Source organism: Lynx canadensis, chromosome B4 (assembly GCF_007474595.2).
Source record: "Lynx canadensis isolate LIC74 chromosome B4, mLynCan4.pri.v2, whole genome shotgun sequence".
NCBI lineage: Eukaryota > Metazoa > Chordata > Mammalia > Carnivora > Felidae > Lynx > Lynx canadensis.
The window spans coordinates 81,793,210-81,812,722 of NC_044309.1; the positions used below are offsets into that span (position 1 = coordinate 81,793,210).

A 19,513-nucleotide genomic window follows, 5' to 3' on the forward strand; every position below is an offset into this window, starting at 1 on the left:
TCTTCGACAATTTTTCAATATCTATATGTTGTCTCTGCCCCTCAAACTGTATCATACTCTTGAGATTTTCTCTTCTCAGGGGCGCCTGGGTGGCTCAGTGGGTTAAGCATTCAACTTAGGCTCAGGTCATGACCTCACAGTTTGTGGGTTCCAGCCCCTTCAACTCCCCTTCGGCCTCTGTGCTGACAGCTCAGAGCCTGGAGCCTGCTTTGGATTGTGTCTCCCTCTCTCTCTGCCCCTCCCCTGTTCCCTCTCTGTCTCTCAAAAGTGAATACACTTTTTAAAATATGTATTTAGGGGCGCCTGGGTGGCTCAGTCGGTTAAGCGTCCGACTTCAGCTCAGGTCACGATCTCACGGTATGTGAGTTGGAGCCCCGCGTCGGGCTCTGTGCTGACTGCTCAGAGCCTGGAGCCTGTTTCAGATTCTGTGTCTCCCTCTCTCTCTGACCCTCCCCCATTCATGCTCTGTCTCAAAAATAAATAAATGTTAAAAAAATAAATAAATAAAATATGTATTTAAAAAAAAGATTTTCTCTTTTCATGGAGCACCTGGCTGGCCCAGTCTGTAGAGCATTTGACTCTTGATCTCAGGGTTGTAAGTTCGAGCCCCATGTTGGGTGGAGAAATTACTTAAAAATGAAACCTTGGGGGGGAAAAGATTTTCTCTTCTTCCCTTTCTTAAAAGCCCCAATGCGTCCTACCTAATTTTTCCCCATGCTCCCTTTGTCTCTCTTACTTCTTTGTCCAGGATTATACTTTTAAAAAACAAACAAAAAGGTAGGCTTTCACTCTGCTGGCCCTGAGACAGTCCTCACCCTGGGTAAGTTACCATACATTTGAAGGTTTGGTCCTCTGTTTTTGCAACACTACACTTGTGGACATCCCTTCCAGGGGACTAGCACTATAAATAAGTACTATCAAGGAAATACATGTGCTGCCAGCAAGTTGACACCAGGATCCTACTTTTATTATCCCCAAGATCTGCCCTCTCCATCCCTTTTCTATCTCAGAGCCCCAGACAGTAGAGCTGATATGTGACTGCAGAGTAGTAAAATCAGGATCGAACCCAGGACTCCTGACTCTGAGCCCGGACCTCCAACAGGAGTCAGAATGCCTTTAGAGCCCCAGGTGCCTTCCTCTCTGCACCTGCAGCTTCTGCCTCCCTTCATCTCCACCCCACTGGCTCCTGCTAAATCCAAGGTTGAAATCGAATGCCAAGAATCTGCTTCTGACCTCCTCTGCCCAAATATTTGAGAAGTCATCTCACCCGCCACAGGAGGAAGGAGCAGGAAAAAGAGAGAGAGAGAGAGGCTGCCCAAAATTAGCCTGGCTATAAATAGTGGGGCAAGGGAGGGCAGTTGAAAATGTAAGAGCCCTAAACCAGCCTAGTAAATTTAGACATGTAGATTTTCCCTAAACCTCCTTTAGGAGGACCAGGGGCGCCTGGGTGGCTCAGTCGGGGTTAAGCGTCTGGCTTCAGCTCAGGTCATGATCTCCCTATCCGTGAGTTTGAACCCTGCATGGGGCTCTATGCTGACAGCTCAGATCCTGGAGCCTTCTTCGGATTCTGTGCCTCCCTCTCTCTCTGCCCCTCCCCCACTCACACTTTGTCACCCTCTTGTCTGAAAAATGAAGAAACCTTAAAAAAAATTGGTTTTAAAAAGAAAAGGAGTGAGACCAGATTGTTGGAGTGAGGCACAATATCATAGGTAAAGGGGGGGAATGAAGAAGCAAGAGGGATCTGAAAAATAAAGGAAGCTCAACGTGTAAATAAATAATCTGCCAGAGAACTTCTTGTATTTGAGTGAAGAGTTTGGAAATTCATTAAATTAAAACTATAAAGATGAAGAACAGGTTAGTGATTGCCAGGGGACAGGGATGGGAGGAGATAAATATAAAAAGATAGCACCTTATACCTGAAACTAATATAACACGTATGTTAATTATACTTTAAAAATAAATAAATAGGGGCGCCTGGGTGGCTCAGTCGGTTTAAGCGTCCATCTTCAGCTCAGGTCATGATTTCACAGTTTGTGAGTTCGAGCCCCATATTGGGCTCTCTACTATCAGTGTAGAGCCCACTTCAGATCCTCTATCCCCTCTCACTCTCTGCCCCTACCCCACTCTTGTGCACTCTCTCTCTCTCAAAAATAAATAAACATTTATAAATAAGTAAATAAATACCAAATACCAAAATTATATATATATATACATAGCATGGGAGGTTCCATTGTGGTGATGAAGAAATCTGTATCTTGATTTTGGTGGTAGTTACTCAGATCGATACACGGGATAAAATTGCACGGAACTACACACACATGTACACACTTACACACACATGAATACATGTGGGGCACTGATAAAAACTGAATAAAGCCTGTAAGCTAGTTAACGGTATACCTATGTCAGCTTCTTGGTTTTGATATTGTGCTACAGTTATATGAGATGTCACCACCGAGGAAAGCTGGGTGAAGGGTACACAGGACTTCATGTACTATTTTTGCAATTTCCTCTGCGTCTATAACTATTTCAAAATAATTTTTAAAATTGATAAATGTCCAAGCCCAGCAAAGCTTTCAGCCTTTATCTGAGTGGAAGCTGAGACTTTCTCCAGCCCCACCTCCATGTAGGATCCCTGTTTTTCAGCTTCCCCAGACTAGACATTTTCTAACCACTGCCTCTAGCCTACAAGCAAACACTTCTAGAACACACTGCAGGGTTAACTTCCCTCCACCTCATCTGGCAGCAGAGGCTTGGAGCATACATCCCAGGGTCAGCCTCTTCCTCCCCAACACACACAACATGAGGACTTTCTCACCCCACCCACATCTCTAGCACTGGATTCCTTCTGCCTGCCTCTGAATGCTGGCTGTAGCCAAAGCTCAAACTATGGGAGTAGCTGGGAGAGAAAGAATATAAGTTTGATTGAAAGGAGTCACGGGGGAAATGACTTGACTGCTTTAGGGATCCTAGGGAAACCCATGCATCTTCTGGAGAAGGGCTGGGAGGTCACTTCCCACAGGGAGCCATTTAGGCTGTCTTGAGGGCCCTTTTCTTGGAGCACTGGCCTTGGGCCAACATTTGGAACTTGGCCACACCACCAACGGCACCCCCCTTCTTGAAGCCCAGCCAGACTTCCCAGCATGAGAAGCCTTCTCCACTCACTCCATGTTCTCCTTCAGTCCTCACCCAACCCTTAACAATTCAGCAACTTCCGGCCCTAATGTTTGGCCCCATCTTCAGTTTGAAGCTTGCTAATTAAAGCTAACTCAGAAAGAGATTTCAAAAGAACAAGGAAATGAGTAGGGGAAAGGAGCGTGGAGTTGCATCCATTCATTCATTAAGAGAAAATAATCTAGGTGGGAAAGTGTACAGAGAGGTGGGCAAAAAGAGATTTCACATGTCAAGTCATTCTCCAGGGATGCACGAATCTTGTGCCCATCTCTACCAAAGGCAACTGGGGAGCTGAGCTTCAACTCAGCAGAAACTCAAGTTACACAGTGAGCAGCAAAAGCCTAGAAAAAGAGCATCTGGACGATGACCCAGAGAGATCAGCTGGAGTCCCCAAATACAGGTACCTGTGTCCTCTGCCCAGCTCTAGGGCAAAGGAACAGCCAGTGTGGGGAGGAGGGCAGGGCTGATGTCTGCAGAATCCTGGCAGTCTCCATGCCGATTGTGAAAATGTCAGGCGGTTGTGCCAAGGGGGGTGAGGGTAATGCAGGATGGGCTGGCACTCTCCCTGAGTCAACTTAATCTTAACATTCACAAACTCACCACTGAAACCCCCGACACCAACCCCCCCTCATTAGCCCCTGCCCTCTGTTTCACATCCCCAAGTAGCCATTTTCTGGTACCCCTTCCAACCCCTGCTCTTCTCTCCTAGGCCCCTCAGCTCTGGGAGTGAGGCACCCAGCATCTTCCAATGTGCTTCTATTTTGCTTGCTCATTGCAGTTGGAAGCTGGAGCCAAGTGGGGGGTTGGGGGTAGGATTGGAATAGGCTGCCCGGTGATGCTCTCACTCTTCCCACTTCTATTGATCAGCCCCTTGCTAGAGCAGAACCTCTTCCCAAACACTCCTCCCCTTGCCAGGATTCTCTTCAACTGTGCCCACAAGCTAGAAGGTCATAGTGATGAGAGACAGAATCTCCCCTCCTGGGGTCTTTCCCATGGTTTATGCAGCATAGTACAGTGGTTACACTCGGCCTCCGGAGCCAGATAGCCCGGATTTGTATCCTAGCTCTACCACTTAGCTCTATTACTTATCTGCTCCGTATCTCAGAATCTTCATCTGAAAATTGAGGACAATACTTCACACGATAGTTCTAGGGATTAAATGAAGTAATACATGTAAGGCGTTTGACCCATGAGAAGTACTCAGGAAATGTTGGAAAAGTAAATGACAGGACACATACAAGCATAGACACAGACATACACATTCCAACATTTAAAAAAAATTTTTTAATGTTTATTTACCTTTGAGAGAGAGATAGTGACAGAGCGTGAGTGGGGGAGAGGCCGAGAGAGAGAGAGACAGAGACAGAGACAAACAGAGAGAGACAGAGAGAGACAGAGAGAGAACAGACAGAATCTGAGGCAGGCTCCAGGCTCTGAGCTGTCAGCACGGAGCCTGACACAGGGCTCAAACTCACAAACCATGAGATCATGACCTGAGCCGAAGTCGAACACCTAACCGACTGAGTCACCCAGGCGCCCCCACAGTCTAACATTTTTATTCAGAGTTTTTATGTTGGGGGCATTTAATGTCCTGCTTTATCCTACCACTTAACTATTTCATTCACTAACACTTTCAAGGTTGCACACCTCCCACGACTTAATATGCTACTCTCCAAATAGCTGAATGACTCAATCAATCAGTGATCCTCAACTCTTTCTCAGAAAACCCAAGAAGAATGTTTTATTCTAAATCAGCACCTATCGGGGTGCCTGGGTGGCTCAGTTGGTTGAGCTCAAGTCATGAACTCACAGCTCCAAGTCATGAACTCACAGCTCGTGAGTTTGAGCCCCGCGTCAGGCTCTGTGCTGACAGCTCAGAGCCTGGAGCCTGCTTCGGATTCTGTGTCTCCCTCTCTTTCTGCCCCTAACCCACTTGCATTGTCTCCGTCTCTCTCAAAAATAAATAAACATTAAAAAAATTTTTTTAAATAAATAAATAAATCAGTGCCTATTTCTCTTCCCCTGCAAGTAGATATAGCAAGGCTAATTTTCTAGTATGTAACTGGATCACAAAATGAGACTGCCAAAGTTGGAAACAGCCTTAGATACGGTTTAGTCCAACGATTCTCAATGTCAGATGCATACTAGAATTAAATAACTTTTTAAAAAATACTTGTACTGGGGCGCCTGGGTGGCGCAGTCGGTTGAGCGTCCGACTTCAGCCAGGTCACGATCTCGCGGTCCGTGGGTTCGAGCCCCGCGTCGGGCTCTGGGCTGATGGCTCAGAGCCTGGAGCCTGTTTCCGATTCTGTGTCTCCCTCTCTCTCTGCCCCTCCCCCGTTCATGCTCTGTCTCTCTCTGTCCCAAAAATAAATAAAAAACGTTGAAAAAAAAATTAAAAAAAAAATACTTGTACTGGGGCGCCTGGGTGACTCAGTCTGCTGAGTGTCTGACTTCGGCTCAGGCCATGATCTCATGGTTGACAAATTCGAGCCCCTGTCTCCCTCTGTCTCAAAAATAAATAAACATTAAAAAAAATTTTTTTTTAAGTTTTTTAAATGTCTATTTTTGAGGCAGAGAGAGACAGAGCATGAGCGGGGGAGGGGCAGAGAGAGAGGGAGACACAGAATCTGAAGCAGGCTCCAGGCTCTGAGCAGTCAGCACAGAGCCCGACACGGGGCTTGACTCACAGACCATGAGACCATGACCTGAGCTGAAGTCGGATGCTTCACCGACTGAGCCACCCAGGCGCCCCTAAAAAATCTTTTTAATAAAAAAGTAAAAAATACTTGTACTTGGGGTCCATTCCTTACAGATCTAAGTTAATTTACCTAGGGCCAAGGCATTTTTGCAAACTTCCCCAAGTGGACCTAATGTTTAGCCAGGGTTGAGAGCTGCTGATTTAATCCAATCCCCTTATTTTACTAGGGGGAAAATAAAAATCCAGAGTGCATAAGCAACTTGCCCAGAATCACCCAGCATGTTAGTGCATGGTGCGCCAAGAGAGATTATGGCAATAGCAAGAATATGTTGATAATGTTTACAGTTTTTTCTTGTTGGAGTTAATCCCGGAAGCATTTATCTTTAATTCAGAGAGGTGTTATATGATTTACCTTTTACTGTGACAGCAGCACTTTTTCTTCTGGTCAGACTGAAAGGGTTCACATTCCCTGACCACAAAAGGACAGAGATGGGATTATACTTTCACCACACATGGTCAACCAAATTAGCAAAGCTCCCTAGGAGGCCGCTTGAAATGCCGAAAATGCTTCTTCTCTACAATGATCACCCAGAGCTGAAGAACCTTGGCAGAGTACTGAGAAGAGAAAGGGCTGGAAACGAGAGGAATGCTTTCCCTCCCAGAGGGAGAGTGCTGAGAATCAATTGAGAACCGGCCAGAGCTGCCAGAAGGGAAAGGCGAGGAAAGGAAAAGAATTTCAATGAGTCCAGGGAGCCTCTGCTCCCCCAATACGGAACAAGGATGGATATCCTGGCAGTACCAACCCTCCCGGGAGCCTTGAGATCCAAAGATGTCCAAACCGAGCTCTGTAATATGGGTACTGGAGAAAATTTCTTCCAACACTGACCAAAAAGGGAGCCGCCAATAAAGACAAAAGCTCGCTTACCCCCAACCCTCTACAAGTCCCTCCGTTCCCAGCCAAGATCTTCTATGTCCTCTACCCTAGGTCTCAAAAGGGGGCGGTCCAGGGCTCATGTGACACTGCGGTCACGTGACCCGGGCCCCTTGGGAGCCGAGGCACCAGTTCCAGCTCCCGCAGTCGGAGAGGGCCGGGCGCGCCCACCCCCCAGCGCGCCGCGATCATGCTGTCTCGCCTGCTGAAAGAACACCAAGCCAAGCAGAACGAACGCAAGGAGCTGCAGGGTGAGCAGAACGTCCCTGTCCGCCGTTTTCTCTCCCGCCGCGGCCTAGCCTCAGCCGGAGCCTGGACCTCGAGTAACGGCCCAGATCCAGGGAAGGGCGCGGGCTAGTGGGCATGGGCGTCGGGGAGGGGGGTGGGGGCGCTTTTTTTTAAATTCGGTTCCCTTGCCAACGGGCTCTGGCCCCTCGGCAACACTGCGGCCTCCTCTGGGCCACGCCCCCCACGCTCTGTCTTCCCGCATCCTGGTCCCGCCCCTGCGCGTGGAACGCGGTGCCGATTGGCCCAGGGAGCCTCGCGTCCTGAAAGTGGCAAGGGACGCTGCTGAAGGCAGGGGGGTGCTAGGACCCGACTGAGCCGGGACCCTTAGAGGCCTGAAACCACCGAAATAGGGGTGGGGCCCTTGTTTCCTGAATCTGGCCAGGGAATCCGGGAGTTACCAATCCTCAAGCCAAGACTGTGGGAAAATAGTGCCCGAGGGTCTGGAGTCCTGGGCGCTGCCACTGACTCGTTAGCGTTCCCGGGTGAGTCGCTTCCCCTCCCAGGGTACCAGTTAACTCACCTCTAAAATGAAAAGGCCTAGAAAAAAAGCTTTCCAATAATTTTTTTTTTTAATACTGAAATAAAATGAAAAGGCTTCATGTTTTGCAAGGTCCTTTTCAGCTCTGGCGCTGTGAGATTAGCTGAGATGTTCCCGCAACTAGCGGAATAGTAATTAGTGGGTGGTGAACCTTCAGCACCACGCTTCAAAAAACCAAGTCTCCACTCCAATCCCTTTTCCCCCCACCCCCAGAGAAGAGGAGGCGAGAGGCTATCACTGCAGCGACCTGCCTGACAGAAGCTTTGGTGGATCACCTCAATGTGGGGTATGAACCTCTTCCCATCAACCACCAGCACCCCCCGCCCCCCAAATTTAGGCACTGGCAACGTCTAGCCCTCAGATTGCTGTTGAGGGGATGAGATGTTCCATTTCATTCCCTCCATTCCTGTCACCCAGCTTAACTTTATAGAGAAAGGCTTGAGTCAGCTCTGACCCCTAACGTTGCACAAGGAGGAGCAGCAGCAGTGGTTGAAGAGGCAACCAGATTTCCCCCTCCCCCTAATAACTTCCCTGGTGCTCACAACTTGATGCCATCTGCCCACTTCCCTTCACTCCTCCAAGTCCAGCTGTCGCTTCAGCAGGAGGGAGAGCACCCTCCTTTACCACAACTTGCCACCCTCTCCTTCTCTACCTCCCACCCTCTGGCAGGCCTGGGGAGCAGCTGGCAGGAAAGAGGTGGCACAGCCAGTGAGGGTGAGGGCAGAACCTATGCCAGGAGCTGTAGCAGAGCCAGGCTGTCTCTTCCCTTCCTTCCCCGTCTCCAGAGACCACCCCCTGTGCCAGCCCTATATGAGAATGCCAGTAACAACCAAAAACTTGGGAAGGAGCAAAGAATATTGTCTCTTGACCCTGAGTGACCCAGAAGAGTGCTGCGACGATGATGTGATAGGCTATCTGTTGGAAGAAAAGGGGCAGTATGATGTCTCCCATGGCAGGGCAAGTAGAATAGCTTGGCTGTGAATCCAGAGACTGAGTCACCCAAGTGAGCCATGCAGGGACTGTCATCTTCATTACTCATCTCTGGGGAAGATTAAGGGACAAGAAGGCAGTGGTTGGGGCCTCTGATCTCTCCCCTCCAGACCTCTCCCTTCACTCAGTGTGAAAGTAGGAGGTCAATAGGAAAAACTGGCATTTTAGGAACTCCCAGGGGAATCTCTTGAAGCATTGGGAGCCCGCTACTACTGTTTCAGCTCCTACACTACCCCCTACTATGGCCAAGCTGTCTCCCAAAGAAAAAGGACAGGGTCTGCCCCCTTTCCTTCCTCCCACATTGGCGCCTCTTGGGCTCTGCTGTGAGACTGGCCCAGGCTTCTCCCTATGCTCTTCCTTTGCTAGGGGCCACCCCTCTTTCAGCTTAGAGGACAGCTAAGCCAAAGCCAGATTAGAAAGGGTTTTGTGTTCTGCCCACGGGTCCTCTCATTCCCTGGAAAGGAAAACAAAGGCTCAGTCTATCTCAGCTCCTGTCAGGTGTCCTTCCCACTCTTTCCACCCACCCCAACCCGTTGCCCCCTCCAGCCCCCACAGATTCCAGTGGGGGGTGTATACCGGATGCGGAGTCTCCCAGCTGACCTAGAGCTTTGGGATGGTGAGTGAAAAGACTCCCTAGCCAGTAAGAGAGAACAGTTATTGTGAGATTGGGGGAAGGGGGAACAGGGCAGAGAGTTGGAGGTACCAACCTCATGGTATTAATGGTAAGTACAGCCAACCTTGGTTGAGGAGAAAAGAAAAACTACTGCCTAGAGCAGAAAGAAGGAAGGGAGAGAGAGAGATTATGTGTGTGTTCGTTCATCTGTGTGGGCGAAAAGAGAAGGGTTGGGAGAGAGACTTGAGAGCCAAGAGGCAGCCCCTGAGATATCTTCTCTTGACCCTGAGTTCCTGGGGAGGGGAGCCGCTCTCCCATCCCATCCCAGAGTCAGGGAGGGGCCCAATTTCCCTTCCCAACTTCTTGCACAGACCCTTGGGCTTCCAATCACTGCCAGATGTGTCCCTGCTGCTGGATTTTCCCAGCTTCTCTGCACCCCCTTTACCCTCTCAGCTTCTTCCTCAGGGAATCCTCCCTTCTCCCACCCAGCTTCAGGAATTCCTTTGGGGGGGTAGGAGATGGTAAGTTTCTAGTCAGCTCCCAGCTAGGCTTTCCTGGGAATCCTGGGAGTGGGAGGAAGAAGCTGGTTCATTTGCATGTACAGTAGTCATTTGCATCACATCCAAGAATGGCCAAAATCATGAGGTTTTCCCCAGCCTGACTCCTGGCTGACCTCCGGCTCTTGCAGTAGAATATTAGTCCTAGAGACCACTCCCCACCAGCCGGGTGAGTTGATCTCGTCTCTCTTCCAACCTCTAGTGTGGCCCAGGCCTACATGAACCAGAGAAAGCTGGATCATGAGGTGAAGACCCTACAGGTCCAGGCTGCCCAGTTTGCCAAGCAAACAGGCCAGTGGATCGGGATGGTGGAGAACTTCAATCAGGCACTCAAGGTGGGCCACACTCCCTACATCACTGGCCCCATCCTGGGCCCCCGTTAAATGCCTCCAGTCGGGTCACCTTAGGCCTCAGGTTAAAAAAGAAGTGGGGCTGGTCCCAGAAATTCCATGTATGGCCCCAGTGTCAGATAGAGAGATGAAAATAGCTGGTGGGTCCAAGCAAAGCCCTTTCTAGGGGATGGACGGAAAGTGCCCCTGTCTGTCTCCTTAGAGCTACATTCTACCCACCCTGATTCCCCACCTCCCACCTCCTCCCCTTCCCAGGAAATCGGGGATGTGGAGAACTGGGCTCGGAGCATCGAGCTGGACATGCGAACTATTGCCACCGCACTGGAATACGTGTACAAAGGGCAGCTGCAGTCTGCCCCCTCCTAGCCCCTCTTCCCTTTCCTCTGCCCTGCCCCTCCTATCTCCCCCAGGGGGGGGCAGGAGACAAGAATAAAACACAAGCCTCCATTTCTCTGTGGTATGTTTCAAAGAGCTACTAGCCCAGCATGGTGGGTAGGAGTGGAAGATTCAAAGACTGTCTCCCTAAGCTACAGGTACCCTTTGGCTAGAGGGTGGAACTAGCTTCCTCTTACTATCTCACCCCTCTTTTCCTCTTTGGGCCTGGTGCAGGTGTATGTTGGGTACCTAGAGGGTAGAAGTTTCCCGCACCTCCCCAGAGAAGGTCTGGGTGCCCTGCCCCAAGCTTCCTAACACAGGACTTCAGTTTCTTGCAGAGGAGAAATAGGACAGGGAGCAGGCCTGGTGCTGGCTCTGGCTCTCTGCCTCTCCACGTGCTCGTGGCCTCTCCCAGCCTGGTGCTAAGCGGTGTCATGAGTCCGGACCAGGTTGGAGATTAACTCTTGGTCATGGGGGCACTTCAGGGCTTGGAAGGAGGAGGAGTGTCAGGCCCAAGGTCACCAACAGAGAGGGGTAGCTGCCATCCTTGACATAGCCCTCTTCCTGGGAGCCCATGACACAGGTGGTCAGGTACCCCCAGCTGGTAAAACCAGCCAAGAAGGGGGCCGGGGCACACCTGGCCTGTGCCAAGCCTTGGCTTCAATTGCCAGGCTCCAGCTTCCCTGGCTCCTCCTCCCAGCCCCTCCCCTCACCCACATCCACTTAATACCCTGACACCCAGTCCGCCCACTGCAGACATTGGCATTAGCTGTAGCTAGTGTGGAAACCTGGGAAGACTGGGAGCAAAGCCTCTCAAACAAAGGAAAAGAAGGATTTGGGGCACCTACCTGCTAGCTTTCCCCAGAGGAGGTAAGCAGGGCACTGGGAGCTGGGTGCTATGAGAGGAGTATCCAGGTGTTGCATGTATTGATAAGTCAAAGCTTTTCATGTGTTTCCTCACACATTATCCCCTCTGACCCTCCACAATTCCCAGGTGGACCACGGTGGGTGTTGGCCCCACTGGTAAAATAGAAAACAGGTGAGATACTCAGCATCCCACAGTAAGTTTAGGGCCACCAGGACTAAAATGTGGGGCTCTTTGCCCCATGTGTTTCAAAAAATAAGACCCAGTTTACATTTAGAGAATTTAGATGTCCCTGGCTTAGCGGGAGAGGTGACTGCGAACCAGATCCCTCTGCTCCTGTGCAGCAGGCCTGCACACAGGACCCCGCTAATCTGATATTAGTTAAGTTAGCAACAAATATAGGGTCTGCCTCAATCTTTGCTTTGCTTAGAGGAGCCATAGTTTGCTAATTACCCGCCCAGCAGATAATTTCTCAATATGCTCAGACCAGACTTCCAGTGAGGGAGGGGAGGATATTAGGGGCAAGGGTTTAAGAGCCAGAGTAAACTAGACAAGTTTTCCTGCCCAGTCTCGGCTGCCACCTGCAGGTCACTTGGGCTCTGGCCATGTGGCTGCCTCTGCTGCTGGGAGTCTTGGTCTGGGCAGCGCTGTGGTTGTTCAGGGACCGACAGAGCCTGCCCGCCAGCGATGCTTTCATCTTCATCACCGGCTGTGACTCAGGCTTCGGGCGGCTTCTGGCACTGAGACTGGACCAGAGAGGCTTCCGAGTCCTGGCCAGCTGCCTGACCCCCTCAGGGGCAGAGGACCTACAGCGCGTGGCCTCCTCTCGCCTCCACACCACCCTGCTTGATGTCACTGAGCCCCAGAGTGTCCAGCGGGCGGCCAAGTGGGTGGAAACACATGTTGGTGAAGCAGGTGAGTAGCAGTGGGGCCACAGGGCTCGTGGTGCAGGGTGCTCAGTCACAGGGGCGGTGGGAAGCAAGAAAAACTGCGTGGGGAAGGAGAAGTGATCAGGAGAGAGTGTTGGAACGCCTTACCTACCCGACAGGATCTGTTTCATCTCTCCACAGGGCTTTTTGGTCTGGTGAATAATGCTGGTGTGGCTGGTATCATTGGGCCCACGCCATGGCTCACACGAGATGATTTCCATCGGGTGCTGAGTGTGAATACGCTGGGTCCCATTGGGGTCACCCTTGCCCTGCTCCCCCTGCTCCAGCAGGCCAGGGGCCGGGTGGTCAACATCACCAGTGTTCTGGGTCGCCTGGCAGCCAATGGTGGGGGCTACTGTGTCTCCAAGTTTGGCCTGGAGGCCTTCTCTGACAGCCTGAGGTAAGGGGTGCAGAGCCCTGGGCTGCCCGGCAGAGATGACTAAAATACTGCAGAGTGCGATACTGAAGAGGAGGCAGCTGAGGGCTTAGCTTTGTGGCTTCAGACGCCAGCCGTCTCTCATGGGTGCTTTGTGACCTTGATAGGTTACTTCTCTTTCCCCCCAGTTTATTCCCTACCTGTTAAATCAGAATGAGAAGACCTGCCTCATGGGTGTTGTGAGTGGAATGAGGTACATGCAAGGCCCCAACAGAGACTGGCATGTAGAAAATGCCCCAAGAAGCCTGCTGTCATTATTAGTATTATTATTAATAACTGTTACTTGTGATGAGCTAGTACCTTTGTGGAACATTTTCTCATTTCTCCCAGCAACCTTATAAGGGATTAGGTATTGATATCCTCAGGGTAATATAACTTACCCAAGTTATTACCCAAGACCACACAACTAGTTAGTAGAAATGCGGGGACTTGCCCCCAAGTCTGCTTGCCTGGTCATTACATTCTCCCATCCCTCATCTTTAAGCAATAATGTCCAAAGTCCCTTGAGAGCACAAAGGAGACTTGACAAGTACCACATGAGACCAGAGCCTGAATTCTGATCAGTACAAGTACCCCCCAGCCAGCCTATCTTCTGTAGGAAGCCTGCCTTCATCACCTTCACTCAGCAATGAATTTAAATTATATACCTTTGGCGGGGGGGGGGGGGGGGGTTGTTTTTTGTTTTTTGTTTTTTTTTTTTAAGAGAGAGCACGCATGTGCGTGCACAAGTGGAAAAGGGGCAAAGAGAGAGGGAGAATCTTAAGCAGACTCCATGCCCAGCACAGAGCTTTCGATGCAGGCAGGGCTCGATCTCCCGACTGAGATCATGACCTGAGCCGAAATGAAGAATCTACCACATAAGCGACTGAGCCATGCAGGCGTTCCCTATCCTTGGGTCTTTTCATTTTCCACTCAGCATCATGGAACACAGACTTTATACTTGGATTTCTGCATCCATGTCAAGGGAGTTGGATGTATCCCTGCAGTCTCCGCAGCAAACACCAATCTACTCCCTTCATGTCCAGCACTCAAGATTCCATGCTGTGTTCTGGGACCTAGGGAAAGGGGTTCTTCTAGCTCAGGAGTTGGTAAACTGGTTCTTAAGCCAAATCTGGTCAGTAGCCTACAAGCTAATAATGGTATTTACATTTTTAAATGGTTACACTGTAAGTGATTATAGAAGTACCTATCTGAGGGCACCTGGGTGGCTGTCAGTTAAGCTTCCGACTTCAGCTCAGGTCATGATCTCCAGGTTCGTGAGTTTGAGCCCTGTGTCAGGCTCTGTGCTATCGAAGTAGAGCCTGCTTCATATCCTCTGTTTCTCTCTTCTCTGCCCCTCCCCCACTCACACTGTATCTCTCTCCCTCAAAAATAAACACCTTTTAAAGTACCAGGGCACCTGGATGGCTCAGTTAAGGATCCAACTTCAGCTCAGGTCATGATCTCACAGCTTGTGGGTTTGCACCCCACGTCAGACTCTGTGCTGACAGCTCAGAATCAGGAGCCTGCTTCAGATTCTGTCTCCATCTCTCTCTGCCCCTCCCTCCCCCCTCAAATACAGACATTTAAAAAAATGTAAAAATAAAAAAAGTACCTACATGATATCATTAATTTTTATGTCTGCGATGCCAAAAGTATTTACTGCCTGGCCCTTTAAGAAGTTTACTGACCCCCCCACTCTAGATCATAGAATATAAAGGAAACCTCAAAAATACCTGTCCCACTTGTCCCCATCCCAGGACAGCAGGGATCTCCTTTACCATCAGGACCCCTGTCCCTGGCCTGTGGTAACTTCCCCATTTTAGCCCCCATACCCATGTCTCAGAAGATCCCTTTCCTATAGAGCAAGAACCCAAAAACCTCCGGTCTACTCCCATCCAGGCGGGATGTGGCTCCTTTTGGTGTCCGAGTCTCCATTGTGGAGCCTGGCTTCTTCCAAACCCCTGTGACAAACCTGGAGAGTTTGGAGAACACGCTGCAGGAGTGCTGGGCACGGCTACCTCCTGACACACAGGCCCACTACGGGGAGGCCTTCCTCACCAAGTGTGAGTATCTGGGCCCACACAGGGTCGTACAAAGGGAAATGAAAGTGCCAGAAGGGCCCATCCTACACCAGCCTGCTGGGAGGAGGTGGGCAGAGAGGAGGTGAGGGAGAATGAGATGCCAAAGAACATCCAGGCCATGTGGAACCTGCCCACTCGCCAAATTGGGGAGGGGACTAAGGATCCATCTCACCTCTGCTGGGGACCAGTCCCAGGACCCAGAAGACAGGGCCTGAGATAGGCTGGGGTGGGACAGGGACACTGATTACAACCACCTCCTGGACTGCAGACTTTAAAATGCAGCGGCGCATCATGAGCCTGATCTGTGACCCAGACCTGACCAAGGTGAGCAGGTGCCTGGAGCATGCCCTGACTGCTCGTCACCCCAGAACCCGTTACAGCCCAGGCTGGGATGCCAAGCTGCTCTGGCTGCCGGCCTCCTACTTGCCAGCCAGCCTGGTGGATGCTGTGCTCACCTGGGTCATTCCCAAGCCTGCCCAGGCAGTCTGCTGAATCCAGCCTTCCAGCAAAAGATTGTTTCAGTCCCCACCCGGGTACTGCCTGGTACTGGTACAAAATAAGTACTGAATAAATGTGTATTGTTAAAAAAAAGCACTGGAAGTGGGCAGAAATGGAGTTGCCCAGTGGGGGACTGACCCCATTTAAGTGCTAGCCCCTAGGCTGATTTAATGCCAAGGGTCTCTGGCCTGTTTAATGCCTGCAAAACAACTAGCAACTAGCGGGAAGGGGGACAGAGGCTAAGGGAACTGGCTTGTGACTAGGTGCTCTTTGAAGCACATGGAAGAATGGCCACCAGATGGCACTATTGGACATGTATTTTCTACAAGGAGTCAAGTTGCAGCTCAGTGTTGGGAGTGCAAACGGCCTTTACCTGCTTTTCTTGGGAGGGACAGAAGGTGGTGAGGAGGGGTCAGGGCCAGGCTGGGTGGTTTCCATTGGGGAAAAAAAGGCAATACCCACTTCAGTTGCCTTCTATTATCTAAGTCCAGAAAGATGGATACTGGCCGCAAAGGTGTCATAGCAACTTGTCACCAGCCTGAAAGGAGCCAGGTCCCCTTTGTTGGGGAGGGAGTTGCTGGGCCCTCAGAGGTGGGCAGAAGGCCAGGGAAAAGATGTCCATGGCAAATCTGGGCTGGCCTCTCCCAGACAGAACCTTTGTGGGGAACCCCCTGACTTTTGAAGGAGATGGCTTCATGAACATTGCAGCACATGGCTAGGAGACAGGGAGGACAATGGGCCACAGCCTCCAGATCCCCCTTCCACTGCTAGCCCCACCAACGCCTTCAGCAAAACCTGCCTTTCCAAAACATCCCTCCCCCCCGCCCCCTAAAATTAGCCTTTCTTGCCCAAGGTGCAAATACAAGGTCCCACAGTACAGGAACACGGTGGAAGAGAGGGAAAGGATAAAGTATCATTCTTCAAGACAAACTGAGACTTTTTTTCAGTCTGAAAAAATAATCAGTTTAATTGAAAAACCTGGAGTGTGCTACCCCACTCCCTTAGATGAGGGGGCTGAAGCGACCAGACCCCTACATCACCTCATAGCCACTTCGGATGCTCTTCACGAGGCAGCAGGCAAAGATAATTCCCAGTACCTAAAAGCAAAGATAGAGGGGTGGAGAAGAGTCAGAAAGGCAAAGTATCCCAGATCCACCCAAGAGACCCCAAACACAACCAGGGCCCTCATCTCCAGGCCAGTACCTCCTCAGCACCTCTTCCCACTGCCCCTACTGCTCAGATGCCCCAGAACGAGTCCAAAAGATGCCTCTCACCTCCACAAAGGCAATGCCCAAGGCTGCTGCAGCCACCACCAGCACATTGCTCCTCAGCCAGCCCCCAATCTTCTCCACACAGCCCTGAAGGGTAGTAGCCACACAAGGCAAGAACACAATCAGAAATTTCCCACCCACCTCCTGGGTCCTTTGATCTCTCCTGCACGCTCTGTATCTTTCACCCTGCCTCTGGGAATCTGGGCATTCCCAGATACCCACCCTCCCCATCCCAAAACCCCAACCCTCTCCACCTCCATCCCTGGTCCCTCTCAACTCTTGAAACATTTCCCAGGTTTCCCAAGTCCCCTGTTCTCTCAACTTCTCCCTTACCTCTTCGTGGATCTCCTTCACCTTGAAAGAAATTCCACAGCCCTGTGTGACATTGACGCAGCAGGAGTCCGGGACTTGGGCCTTGGGCATGAGAGGGATGCTCTCCCAGTCTGTGTAGTTAGCTGCCCCGCAGCATTTAAACTGCACGAGAGGAGAAATACCAGGCAGAAGGTTATTGCGTGAACATCCACCTTCAATATGAAGATGAGAATCTTCTTCCCCCACTACCCCTGCTCCCAGAAACCTCACTCACATCTTCCTGCATCCTGTCCACAATTGAAACCGTGTGGTTGTTTTTTGGATAATTCTGCATCTGCTGCCGGAAGTCCTTATTAAATTCTGACATCACCTGGGAATTGGAAGGAGCATTGTTGAGGTCAAACTAAGGCAAACGGGTCCCAGAGCAGCCAGACCTCTGAGGCAGGGCCCTCCCCTTTTCCCTGCTTACCTTGTCTCTAAACACATAGCCCGCAATGGCTACAGCCACCTCCACCAGCATGATAAGAGACAGGAAGATGGCAAACTGCAGGCACAATGGGCAAGGGTCAGGTTTGGAGTCTTGGTGAGAGCGGCCTGCTGTGGCCCAGCCAGCCTCTAGCTCCTTCATAAAGGTTTTCCTCACCCACCTCCTAAGCCCCCACAGTAGAAGTGCCCTCCCAGCAGTCCCAGACACCCATGCTGGCCCCACACTGTGCTCACCGTGACCATAAGACAGTAGTTCTCCTTGCAGGCCCCACAGCAGCCCACGAAGGCCACCAGGAAGAGGAAGGCACCCACTGCGATGATGACCACGGGCAACAGGGAGCCAGGAGTGGCCCCCTGGACAATGGTCTGCCTCAGGACCAGCTGGGCCCCTACACCCACGGCGATCAATCCCACTGCACAGGCCTGCGAGGAGGGCAGGTCAGGGTTAGGCCAGGGTTAGACCTAGCAGACCTCCGTGACAGAGGGCAGCAGCTGCACCCAGGACACAGACTTAGCCCCATCCCAGAGAGACAGATTCTCACACCTGGGAGAATATGGTGTGGGATGACCCATATTTGCCCCACAGTTTGATCAAAGGCCGAAAGAGGAGTTCCCAGAAAGCCTTGACCCCAGGGCACATATTTCTAACCTAGAGTGGTGCTTCCTGTGGGCCTCTAGGGCTCCCAGAATTGCCATCTCACTATCTTCCAATGGCCACCCCCTCCTCCTCAGCTGTGACTAAGGTTCCTCAGGCCCACAAGGCCAAGGAGGAGAAGGGAGAAGGAAAAGAGGTAAGAGTGGTGAGCTCCTCCCTGGACATAGAGCAGTCTCTCAAGCCAGGACCCCAGGGCAGGAGCAAATTGTGGCTGGCTGAGCCCTTCCCCACCCCGAAGCGGTGAGAGGGATGAGGGAATGGAAAGGAATGAGGGGGTAGGGGAGAAGGGTGGGGAGGAGGGGGAAGCCCCAAGGCGATAGCATCAGGCCGGCCGTTGGCTGGTTGCCCCATTGCCCGGTATCACAAGTGGTTGGTTGGGTCACCAGACAGGAAGGGCCAGAAGGGGCGAGGGGGAGGGTGCTACGCACCCACGCAGTCCATTCTTGGTCCAAACTACCCTCAGAGGTCCCTGAAAGCTGGAGGGGGTGGGGTGGCCCTGCTGTCTTCGGCCCGTTTCCCGGGCTCTCCTTCCACATCTGGTCTCCAGCTGCCTTCATTCGTGGCCCCCCAGCCCTCACCACTCCGGATCCCGGTCTCCCCACACCCTGCCAGCGCGCCCCGATCATCCCCCATCCCACTCACGCAGAAGGCCAGCAGAAGAACGTAGAGCAAGAACTTGACACATCTCATTCCTCCTTCTACCGCCATGGCTGCCGGGCCTGGGGCAGAGGGGAGGGCAGGGGGATCAGAACCGGCCGAGGTGGGGGACCTCGGTTGCAAAGCTCCCCGCCGGCCCTCGAGGCCTTCCCTGCTCGGCCCCCTTTCCCGGCCCCTCCCACCCGGAAACCCGCGGTCGGATCCACGTCTCCCAGCCCCCTCTTCTTCCAGGCTGGAGAGGGGTGGGGGCGACCGCCGCGAAGCCCGGACCTGCCCCGCAGCCTCCCGGGCCCCGGGGCAAGATCCCAGGGCGCCGACTGAGGCCGGAGCCCGACGCCCACCCTCGGCCCGCCAGCCCCCCGGCGCCCAACACCCCCTCCCCACCCCGCCAGTCCCTAAAACAATGGTCCTCGGCCAAGCGCGACCCCCAGCCGCCTTCCCCTGCTCCCTGACCACCCCCAAAACAGAAGCGCGACCAGCTCGCCACCGCACCCCGCCCGGGCCTCTGGAACTTTTCAAAGTTGCAAAGTTTGTAGGGCCTCGGGAGCACGGCGCCCGGGAGCACGGCGGATCTCCGGGGGGCCGGGCCGAGCCCCGGAGGAGGGAGCTGCCAGCGACCACCCACCCGGAGCCGAGGCCGGCCGTGGGCCCCGAGGCCTCACCTGGGCTCCCCGAGGCTGTGCGCTCCTCTCCCGCCGCGGCTCAGGGGCTCTCTAGCGGCGCCCCCGGCTGCGGCCCCGCCCGCCGTGCGGCCCCGCCCCGGCCTCCAGCCACAGCCCCCTCCCCCGCCACCTCCCCCGCCCAGTGGCCGCCTGCCTCCCTCA

The 19,513-nt window shown here is 52.3% G+C and overlaps 3 protein-coding genes across 3 annotated transcripts; 2 read left to right on the forward strand and 1 right to left on the reverse strand.

Annotated features, from left to right (window-relative positions):
* The first annotated feature begins 6,898 nt into the window (after positions 1-6,898).
* On the forward strand, positions 6,899-10,589 carry BLOC1S1 (biogenesis of lysosomal organelles complex 1 subunit 1). Its single transcript, XM_030322846.1, has 4 exons — positions 6,899-7,057; positions 7,846-7,918; positions 9,995-10,127; positions 10,398-10,589. The coding sequence occupies exons 1-4, from the start codon at positions 6,997-6,999 to the stop codon at positions 10,506-10,508; spliced, it is 378 nt and encodes a 125-aa protein (XP_030178706.1). The 5' UTR covers positions 6,899-6,996; the 3' UTR covers positions 10,509-10,589.
* A 91-nt stretch (positions 10,590-10,680) lies between these two features.
* On the forward strand, positions 10,681-16,370 carry RDH5 (retinol dehydrogenase 5). Its single transcript, XM_030322844.1, has 4 exons — positions 10,681-12,297; positions 12,453-12,711; positions 14,629-14,792; positions 15,079-16,370. Exons 1-4 carry the CDS (start codon positions 11,988-11,990, stop codon positions 15,300-15,302), a joined length of 957 nt encoding a protein of 318 aa, XP_030178704.1. The 5' UTR covers positions 10,681-11,987; the 3' UTR covers positions 15,303-16,370.
* Positions 16,246-19,439, reverse strand: CD63 (CD63 molecule). The gene is made up of 8 exons (XM_030322845.1): positions 19,352-19,439; positions 18,675-18,751; positions 17,612-17,800; positions 17,361-17,435; positions 17,166-17,261; positions 16,913-17,053; positions 16,583-16,666; positions 16,246-16,405 (listed from the first exon to the last, which is right to left on the reverse strand). The coding sequence occupies exons 2-8, from the start codon at positions 18,738-18,740 to the stop codon at positions 16,340-16,342; spliced, it is 717 nt and encodes a 238-aa protein (XP_030178705.1). The 5' UTR covers positions 18,741-18,751; positions 19,352-19,439; the 3' UTR covers positions 16,246-16,339.
* Between the last annotated feature and the right edge of the window lie 74 nt (positions 19,440-19,513).

Excerpts from the sequence above, each read along its gene's own strand:
- BLOC1S1 (XM_030322846.1), top strand. The coding sequence starts at position 6,997 with ATGCTGTCTCGCCTGCTGAAAGAACACCAAGCCAAGCAGAACGAACGC. Across the intron at positions 7,058-7,845 it reads CGAACGCAAGGAGCTGCAGG|AGAAGAGGAGGCGAGAGGCT; the intron begins GTGAGCAGAACG and ends CCCCACCCCCAG. Across the intron at positions 10,128-10,397 it reads ACTTCAATCAGGCACTCAAG|GAAATCGGGGATGTGGAGAA; the intron begins GTGGGCCACACT and ends TCCCCTTCCCAG.
- RDH5 (XM_030322844.1), top strand. The coding sequence starts at position 11,988 with ATGTGGCTGCCTCTGCTGCTGGGAGTCTTGGTCTGGGCAGCGCTGTGG. Across the intron at positions 12,298-12,452 it reads AACACATGTTGGTGAAGCAG|GGCTTTTTGGTCTGGTGAAT; the intron begins GTGAGTAGCAGT and ends ATCTCTCCACAG. Across the intron at positions 12,712-14,628 it reads GCCTTCTCTGACAGCCTGAG|GCGGGATGTGGCTCCTTTTG; the intron begins GTAAGGGGTGCA and ends ACTCCCATCCAG.
- CD63 (XM_030322845.1), bottom strand. The coding sequence starts at position 18,740 with ATGGCGGTAGAAGGAGGAATGAGATGTGTCAAGTTCTTGCTCTACGTT. Across the intron at positions 17,436-17,611 it reads ACTACTGTCTTATGGTCACG|TTTGCCATCTTCCTGTCTCT; the intron begins GTGAGCACAGTG and ends TTGTGCCTGCAG. Across the intron at positions 16,667-16,912 it reads TGAAGGAGATCCACGAAGAG|GGCTGTGTGGAGAAGATTGG; the intron begins GTAAGGGAGAAG and ends ACTACCCTTCAG.